The sequence below is a fragment of the Pelophylax lessonae genome (assembly GCF_965119305.1).
Source record: "Pelophylax lessonae genome assembly, chromosome: 5".
Lineage (NCBI taxonomy): Eukaryota > Metazoa > Chordata > Amphibia > Anura > Ranidae > Pelophylax > Pelophylax lessonae.
The window spans coordinates 541,127,246-541,137,229 of record NC_138772.1 but is presented as its reverse complement, the minus strand read 5'-3'; the positions used below and the strand labels follow the sequence as shown (position 1 = coordinate 541,137,229).

Below are 9,984 nucleotides of genomic sequence, written 5' to 3'. Positions count from 1 at the left end.
ATAATTGTGGAACGTATGTTCCTTGCTAAAGCACATTTGTTATGGGTTATTTGTTCCCCTTTGAGGCTCGATTCACACATAAGCGACGTGGGAACCCTGCGAATCCACTGAGTTCCTGCATCGCATTCAAATCGCAGGCAGTTCACACTGCCATATGCAAATCGCTGGGGGTGTCAAAACAAAGTTAACGACACCCCCCAGGACAGTCCACATATTGCAGTGCGAACAGGAATTGGATCACATTGCTGTGAACCACCATGCAATCCAATTCTGCTGCTGACCCAAAAAAAGGGTCCTGTGTGAGTTGTGTCCGAATCCGTTGCGAATTCAGCCATACAATCTGTATGGCTGAATTTGCATCGCACCGACATTGCATGTGATTTTTAGAGCAGTGCGCTCCGAATCACATGCGATGTCTGTCATCGGTACAGTGTGAACCGGAGCTAAGGACCTGAAGAAACTTTAGCAGACTGGATTGATAAAGTTGGTGTTTTGCTTTGAATATAGGTAGCAGACCCCCAAGCCAAACCGCCAGAGCCATTCACTGCAATCTCTTACCTGGAGCAGCTCCTCCACCAGCAGCAGCAGCAGCTGGGGCAGCACCAGCGGCAGGGGCTCCACCACCGGCTCCAACGTTGCTGATCAGACTGCCAATGTTAACATTGGCGAGAGCCTGCAGAGAGGAGAGAACAGAAGAGGTTAAGGAAATACATAACTCGAGTCTGCTGTACGTCAAACTACAGCATTCACATAACATGGTCTGAGGTCCCTGAACACTGCACAGATCGTAGTGACATCACCGGGAGGCGGGTGCGGGTCTTTTGAAAGGAAGGACACCGGAGGACTGGAGCTGACAGTAAGGAGATTGCATTGGGATTGTGAGGCATGCTGAGGCGGGGGGGTTGGGACGCTGAGGCGAGCTTACCATTGGTATTAGTATTATGCAGCATGAGGGGGTTAATGTATTGCCACTGCTGGTCACTGATGAATTAGTGACTGACCAGTGGCAGTTAATTAACCCCTTTGTGCTGCATTAGTGCAACCAGTATCAGTATTAATTAACACTGATACTGGTTGCACTAATGCAGCACAAAGGGGTTAATTAACTGCCACTGGTCAGTCGCTAATTCATCAGTGACCAGCAGTGGCAATACATTAACCCCCTCATGCTGCATAATACAAATACCATTGGTAATTAAATTAACCACTATACTGCAACAGGGTGGCAGCTACAAGTGTACGCCTGCCTGTTTTTGGTGTATGCCCCTGTTCCATTTTAAAATTATTTGGGGGAAAAAAAAGTCATTTTCGGTTTTCGGCCAAGGGCATCCTGCATTTTTGGTTTCGGCCCAGAATTATCATTTCGGTGCATCCCTACCAAGTATAGTGTGCTACCTTACCCACAGAGATGCCATTTCACAATCAGTGAGCAGTCTATTTGTGTTTCATCTTTTCCCATCTTCTGGTATGAGGAATACAACTTTATGGTTGGACTTTAGCTCACTAGGATCTTGGTCTATATTTTTGCTTTAACCCCGGCTGGTTTGTCAATCTTTTAGCACCAACCGAGAAGGATTAACCCCCCCCCCCCCTTCGTGACCAGGCCTTTTTTGCAATATTGCACTGCGTTACTTTAACTGACAATTGCACAGGTATGCAACACTACCCAGATATTGGTTTTATTATATATATATACTAGAGAGAAATAAAACCAACATCTGTGTACAGTGTTGCATAACTGCGCGATTGTCAAAGTAACGCAGTGCCGTATTGCAAAAAATGGCCGGGGGGGGGGGTTAAATCCTTCCCGTTTGGTGCTAAAAGATTGATAAACTGGCCTGGGTAAAAGCAGAAATATAGACCAAGATCCTAGTGAGCAAAACCAACCATAGAGTTGTATTAATTTCTTTATCAATTTAGACCAATATGTATTCTACATATGTTTGGTTATGAAAAAATCCCAATAATTGTATACGGCTTGGTATGCACAAAACGTTATAACTATGTTACTATGGTATATATACTGGAATTTATTTTTCCTTTTTATGTATTGGTAAAGGTGGCAATCCGCGACTTAAAGCGAGACTGCAATAATGCAGCAAACACTTTGTGGCAACCAGTGACAAGAACACAGCGATGAGTGCTAAAAATATGCAATGTCACTGTACTGACAACCCTAGCTGGGAAGGAGTTAAACATCTAGGGCATTTAAAGGGTTAACTATGTGCCTAGCCAGTGTTTTGGTATACAGGGACACAACCCATCAACCCCCACATCAGAACAAAGATCTGCCTCGTTTACATAGGCAGAGCCCTGTACTGTCTCTCTTCCCGACGATCGGCAGACATTCAATGCCCGGCAACCGCAGATCAGCTTCTGCTGCAAGTAATCACAGCAGAGGCGGTCTGCCAGCGGTATGCATACGTAGGCGGAAGTGCATAATCAAATGTGTATATATATATTATATAAATATACATACACACATACATATAACCACCCTGTAGCAGTATATCTGCTATGGAGGGGGGTCAGTAAGTGGTTAAAGTCAATTTGCATGAAGTGAAAACCCAGAAAAGACTTTTTTGGGAAAGGATTCCATGTCCTTTCCTGGGGAGATCACCCCTTACCTTCCTATAGTCTCCAAAAGAAAAAAAAGGTGATGCTGGATGTGCCAGAGATTCTAAACCTCTCAATTTACTAGGGTTTTGTTTGCTGCCAACACATTCCTGTCTGACATGGCTAAACAAGAGACTCCCCAGCAGGAACCCAGACAAAGTCACAAGTCCCACCTTCCCCGGCTGTCACTCTTACGTATTTTTGGAGTCAAATATAAAAAGGTGAAGTCTAATCTAATTAATGGTCCAGTGACTCAAGTACTGAATCCTAAGATGGCCAGAAAACTTAGCATTTTCAGAAAGGTATATAGAAGAAAAAGTACCTTGGAGAACAGGCTGGGCCAGAAAGGCTCCACGCTGACTCCTGCTGCTTTGATCAGAGCGAGGATCTTGTCTTCCTGGAAAGAGAGAAGAAGATTGTTAGTTATACAGTAAAGGGCGAGCCGTACATCATGACCAATCAGAACAATCCTGTATAGAGTCACCATATATAGCACTATAATTATATAACCAGACTGCTCGTTATACCTTTAGTCCCGGTTCACACTATTGTGATGCGGGAACGCTGCGAATCTACAGCCGTGTTCCCGCATCGCATTCACACTGCCATATGCGAATCACTGGGGGTATCAATACAAAGTTAAAGACACCCCCAGATCAGCTCGCATATCGCAGTGCGATCTGACAGTTTACACATGAATCGGATCGCATAGGTGTGAACCACCATGCGATCAGATTCTGCTGCGGACCAAAAAAAGGGTCCTGTGCGAGTTCAATGCGATTGCGGTGCAAATTCAGCCATACAAACTGTATGGCTAAATTCGTACCACAGAGATCGCATGTGATTTTAGGAGCAGTGCGCTCCGAACTACATGCAATCTCTCTGATTGCAATAGTGTCACCGTCTGTCTGATCCATCTGGAGATGGTAGCCGAAGAAGCAACCAGACCTTTTCATGGTCCATCCGTAACCACAAAAAGTGAGTCTGACCTCTGAAAGGACTCAGCAGCTGTCAGATACACCGAATCGCACGAACCACATCCAAGGCATGCAAAGCAAATCTTGGGATGAGCCAGCTTGGGACAAGGCAACACAAAGTCCTCATTCAAATGGAAGTCCAGCTTGCATGCATGCTAGTTCCAGGTGGGATTCCCGAATACATGAATGTCAGAAGAGGATCAAACTCCTTCCTGCTGATAAAGCATTGAAGTCAGAGCATCAGTGTGTACAAAACTAGTCCTGGCACCCTACCCCCCCCCCCCCCCAAGTTTTCACACCAGTGTTGTCAGAATCGGCAACGGAAGTGATGTTCCCCCAGCTGAATACTTACTGCGCATGCATGCTAATCTGACACAACACCTGCAGTCATAAGGTGCCAGTGGACATCTTATACTACATCCAGCTATGACCTGAATTTCAGTCATTTAATGAATATAAAGTGAGCGGTTATAAATCAATATAGTATATAGGAGATCTACCACACTGTTTTCATGCTACATTTTCAAAGCCCAAGTGCCGGTTCACACTAATAAGACTTGGTCAGCCTGACAAGTCGTGCACCGTCGCGGTCCATAGTGTAGTACAGGAACGTATCTAATAGGAGCGACACAAGTCGCTCTGACTTAGAAAAAGGGTCCAGTACTACTTCGGGGCGACTTGCATAGACATTATATGAAGTCTGTGCAAGTCGCGCCGAAGTCGTGGCGCATGGGACTTCACAGGTCACCCCCGAAGTCGGAGCGACGTACAGTAAACCCCCCTCCATTGCGGGGGGTAACGTTCTGGACCCAACCGCGAAAAGTGAAAATCCGCGAAATGGAAAAACCCTATTAAAATGCATTGTAGGCATGTTTATTTTACTGTCACTGTACGTGTAAAAGCATTTTAAGTTCTTTAAACACACTTTTAAAACAATAGAAACTCATTTAAACACATTAACCACTTGCCGACCGCCGCACGACTATCTACGTCGGCGGTCAGCCCCTCACAGGCAAAGTGACGTAGGTCTACGTCACTAGCTTGTGAGGGTCTAGGGAGCGAGCGCGCGCCCCCGGAGGCGCGCTCCCGCGTGGTCACGGACCCCCCCGCGCGTGTGACCGGCGGACCCGATGTCCGCCGGCCACTCTGCGATCGGCGGGGGAGAAGGAGAAAGTCAGGCAGCTTGTGTAAACAAGCTGCCTGTCATTCTCCCCTCTGTATGAGAGATGATCATATGGATCTACTATGTAGATCCGTTGATCACTCTGCATACAGCTGAAGCCCCAGCCAATCACAGTTAGAATCACGCCCCTAGGGACACACACAGCCCCTCCCTCTCAAATAAAGTTAACCCCTTCACTACCAGTGTATTTTTACAGTAACAGTGCATATATATATAGCACTGATTACTGTAGAAATGTCACTGGTAACCCCAAAAGTGTCAAAAATGTCAGTCAAGGGTCCGATCTGTCCGCCGCAATGTCGCAGTACCGCAAAAAAAAAAAATCGCAGATCGCCGCCATTACGCGTTAAAAAAAAAACAACAAAAATGACAAAAATCTTTCCCTTAGTTAGTAAACGCAATAACTTTTGCGCAAACCAATCAAAATACGCTTTTTGCGATTTTTTTTACCAAACATATGTATCATAAAACAAATTGGCTGAAAATGTTAAAAAATTTTGATTTTTACATTTTTTTTGGGGGGAATTTCATATAAAAAAAAGGGAAAAATATTGCTATTTTTGCAAAATGGACGCTCTTTTTTTGTTTATAACGCGTGATCAAAAAAATCGCACAGGTGATCAAATACCACCAAAAGAAAGCTCTGTTTGTGGGAAAAAAAGGACGCCAAATTCGTTTAGGTACAGCGTCGCACGACCGCGCAATTCTCCGTTAAAGTCACGCAGTGCCGAATCGCAAAATACCCCCTGGTCGGAATGGGGGTAAAATCTTCCGGGGCTTAAGTGGTTAAAGATACTGAGAGACATAGCAAGAGCTACGGAAAACACAAAAATATTTCATTTTTAATGATTTATATAGTAAAATAACATTACAAAAAAAAAAACTCAATATACTGGGACCGCAAAAACTGAACCGCGATGGAGCGGGGGTTTATTGTAGTGTGAACTGACACTAAAGGTTTAGTGCTGCCCGGAACATTAGATGTTTGGTTACTTATCATTTCTGCCATCCTCAGTCTCTCCTTTGTGAATGCTTTGTTCCTGCAACTTCCTCTCGTTACTATTGTATACTCCATTCTTACATAATGTTCTGTATTCTACTCATTGTCAGCCAAGTGTACCGGCTGCTGTTTCCTTGTTCATTCATGTTCAAATTTAATAAAAAAATAATTGAAAACTAAAAAGGCTTAGTGCTGAGCAGTGTGGGGTGTACCAACATGGCCACCGCCGCCACCACCTTCCTACTGCTGGCCACCAGCTTCTTTCAAAAATGTATCAAAACATCACAGATGTCAATATACCACACAGTAAGTGAAAAAATGATGCAGCAGGCAAATTCATTTCATTGCAGTAACTCAGAATGGTCCTCAGTAGTTTGTATGGCCCCCACGTGCTTGTATGCATGCTTGAGAATGTTGGGACATGCTCCTAATGAGACAACGGATGGTGTCCTGGGGTATTTCCTCCCAGATCTGGACCAGGGCATCACTGAGCTCCTGAACAGACTGAGGTGCAACCTGGTGGTGTCAGATTGACCCAAACAATGTCCCAGAGGTGTTCTATTGGAATTAGGTCAGGCGAGTGTGGGGGCCATTCAATTTGCATTTTTACAAAGAAAATGTAGGCCAATGTACATGAATTCTTATTGCTGCATAACTGCCAGCTCACACCAGAAGTTGTGCAGAAGCTGCCACCTTCACCTCTGATCTTCCCTGCAGCTGCCACAATACTGCACATGTGATCAGCCATGACACCAGCCACTTGGTGGCTTGACAGTTTGGTTGAGAGCACAAGCAACTGACAGTTCTCCCTGACATACCTTGAATGGAACTGTTCCGGGGCCGGTGTTCCGTGAAAAAACCATACCCTCGTCACTTCCGGAGGGTATGGATTTCTCACGGTAGTTTAACTTGCGGCGGTTACATTATAACAGCTCCTCTGCATCATGCCTCATGTCCTCTCCTTCCCCTGTCACTTCCCTGATCTCCGTTAATAAATATAAAAGCGGATCACGGAGCACAGATCGCCGTCATTTACATCTCATACACCCGCCGCCGCTTTTATATTTATTAGGGGAGATCAGGGAAGTGACAGGGAGAGGAGATGATTGATGTTGCAGCAGAACTGTTTTAATTTTACCGCCGCAAGTATTAGTGCCGTTAACATATCATACCCTCCGAGCATGCGCACTTGTGAACTTTTCTTCAATCACGTCTCCGGGGCTCTGAGCATGTGCTCTGCTGTTTCAGACGGGAAGTGACGAGGGGTATGGTTTCTTCACGGGGTATGGTTTTTTAACGTTACACCGGCTCCTGTGTGATTTATATGCGGTGTGATTTGAGCGCCTTCATTTTGAACGGACTGAATCTCACCGGACAGCAACAAAAGTACTGCATGCGCTGTAAAACACAAAACACTAACCAATGATTTACTAAAACCAGAGAGTGAAAAATCTGGTGCAGCTGTGCATAGTAGCCAATCAACTTCCTTTTTTTTTTTTTTTGGTCAAAGCTCACTTGAAGCAGATTGGCCTCCATGCAGAGCTGCACCAGATTTTGCACTCTCCGGTTTTAGTAAATCAACCCCCATAGATCACCAGGGAAGACAGGCAAAGTAGCCTTCCCAGAGTGCATCTGGGAGGGCGGAGTTATGTCACCTGTCACTCAATACAAGCAGGAAGTGGATGAATAAGTCACTGCTGTAATTAATCTCTGAATGGATCAGGCACAGAGGTCTGACCACTTTATTTTTCTGAAATGGGGGGGGGGGGGGGTGCTGTCTGCACATGACAGAACAGCAGTGGGTGCATTCCATGCAGCACAATTCACTGGCTCACGCGCCCCCCCGTCCTCACTGGGCACTAAGCGCCCCCCCCCAGTCCTCACTGGGCACCAAGCGCCCCCCCCCAGTCTTCACTGGGCACTAAGCGCCCCCCCCCCCAGTCTTCACTGGGCACTAAGCGCCCCCCCCCCAGTCTTCACTGGGCACTAAGCGCCCCCCCCCCCAGTCTTCACTGGGCACTAAGCGCCCCCCCCCCAGTCTTCACTGGGCACTAAGCGCCCCCCCCCCCAGTCTTCACTGGGCACTAAGCGCCCCCCCCCAGTCTTCACTGGGCACTAAGCGCCGCCCCCCCAGTCCTCACTGGGCACTAAGCGCCCCCCCCCCCCCAGTCCTCACTGGGCACTAAGCGCCCCCCCCTCCTGTCCTCACTGGGCACTAAGCGCCCCCCCCCCCTGTCCTCACTGGGCACTAAGCGCCCCCCCCCCCAGTCCTCACTGGGCACTAAGCGCCCCCCCCCCAGTCCTCACTGGGCACTAAGCCCCCCCCCCCCAGTCCTCACTGGGCACTAAGCGCCCCCCCCCCAGTCCTCACTGGGCACTAAGCAGCCCCCCCCCAGTCCTCACTAGGCACTAAGCGCCCCCCCCAGTCCTCACTGGGCACTAAGCGCCCCCCCCCAGTCCTCACTGGGCACTAAGCGCCCCCCCCCCAGTCCTCACTGGGCACTAAGCGCCCCCCCCCAGTCCTCACTGGGCACTAAGCGCCCCCCCCCAGTCCTCACTGGGCACTAAGCAGCCCCCCCCCAGTCCTCACTGGGCACTAAGCGCCCCCCCCAGTCCTCACTGGGCACTAAGCGCCCCCCCCCCAGTCCTCACTGGGCACTAAGCGCCCCCCCCCAGTCCTCACTGGGCACTAAGCGCCCCCCCCCAGTCCTCACTGGGCACTAAGCGCCCCCCCCCAGTCCTCACTGGGCACTAAGCGCCCCCCCCCAGTCCTCACTGGGCACTAAGCGCCCCCCCCCCATAGGGTCTTCTGTAGGTCACACATGAGGAAAGTGAAGCAGAGAGGCGCACACAGGACTCCCCAATAGTCCCAGGAGTCTCCCTCCTCCTGCTGTACAACTACAAATCCCAGGAAGACCCCGCGTGCCAGACAGAACCAGGCGGGAGTGACGTCATCGATGCGCGCCGCCATCTCCCTGCCCGCACTAGGCCTCACTCACCGTGATGGTGATATCGTCATCGTAGAGGATGAGTGCGGAATAAATACAGGCGAGCTCGGAGACGGAGGCCATGGCTGTGTGTGATGGACGCTCGTAGGGTCGCGGATGGCAGAGGAGTCGGGTGCTAGTCGCCGGATGGACACCAGGCCTTAGCTTCACAAGAAGGACCGAGCACCTTAATCCGTCGCCGTACTTCAGCGAAAGAGAGCGGAGGGGGCGGAGCCGGGCTTCTTATAGGGCGCGCGAAGGAGGCGGAACAGAGCGCCTTATAGGATAAGAGGAGGGGAGGAGGAGCGGAGCTGTCCTGCCGAAATATCCAACTTGTCGAGATCTCCAACCGGCAGAGGAGCAGCGCTGTACAGCCAGGTGAGAGACAACCGCACACACCGATCACTACTGGATGGAGATCTACCGGAGGGGGAATGGAGGGATGATCTGCAGGAATGTATGAGATGCTCTGCGGGAAAAGTTACTGAGTGCGATGTAAGAGGAAGGGTGAGCCGGCGTCTGGTTGCTATGGGTAGCTGTGCTGAGTCGGCGTCTGGTTGCTATGGGTAGCTGCGCCGAGCCGGCGTCTGGTTGCTATGGCTAGCTGCGCTGAGCCGGCATCTGGTTGCTATGGCTAGCTGCGCTGAGCCGGCATCTGGTTGCTATGGCTAGCTGTGCTGAGCCGGCGTCTGGTTGCTATGGGTAGCTGCGCCGAGCCGGCGTCTGGTTGCTATGGCTAGCTGCGCCGAGCCGGCATCTGGTTGCTATGGCTAGCTGTGCTGAGCCGGCATCTGGTTGCTATGGCTAGCTGTGCTGAGCCGGCGTCTGGTTGCTATGGCTAGCTGTGCTGAGCCGGCGTCTGGATGCTATGGGTAGCTGCGCTGAGCCGGCGTCTGGTTGCTATGGGTAGCTGCGCCGAGCCGGTGTCTGGTTGCTATGGGTAGCTGCGCTGAGCCGGCGTCTGGTTGCTATGGGTAGCTGCGCTGAGCCGGCGTCTGGTTGCTATGGGTAGCTGCACTGAGCCAGCGTCTGGTTGCTATGGGTAGCTGCGCTGAGCCGGCTTCTGGTTGCTTGGGTGGTATGGGTAGCTTCGCTGAGCCGGCGTCTGGTTGCTATGGGTAGCTTCACTGAGCCAGTGTCTGGTTGCTATGGGTAGCTGTGCTGAGCCAGTGTCTGGATGCTATGGGTAGCTGCGCTGAGCCGGCGTGTGGTTGCTATGGG

At 49.8% G+C, this 9,984-nt stretch overlaps 1 protein-coding gene across 1 annotated transcript; it reads right to left on the bottom strand.

Annotated features, from left to right (window-relative positions):
• Positions 1-526: 526 nt before the first annotated feature.
• Positions 527-8,999, bottom strand: LOC309555397 (large ribosomal subunit protein P1-like). The gene is made up of 3 exons (XM_082257412.1): positions 8,776-8,999; positions 2,939-3,013; positions 527-673 (listed from the first exon to the last, which is right to left on the bottom strand). The coding sequence occupies exons 1-3, from the start codon at positions 8,845-8,847 to the stop codon at positions 542-544; spliced, it is 279 nt and encodes a 92-aa protein (XP_082113538.1). The 5' UTR covers positions 8,848-8,999; the 3' UTR covers positions 527-541.
• Between the last annotated feature and the right edge of the window lie 985 nt (positions 9,000-9,984).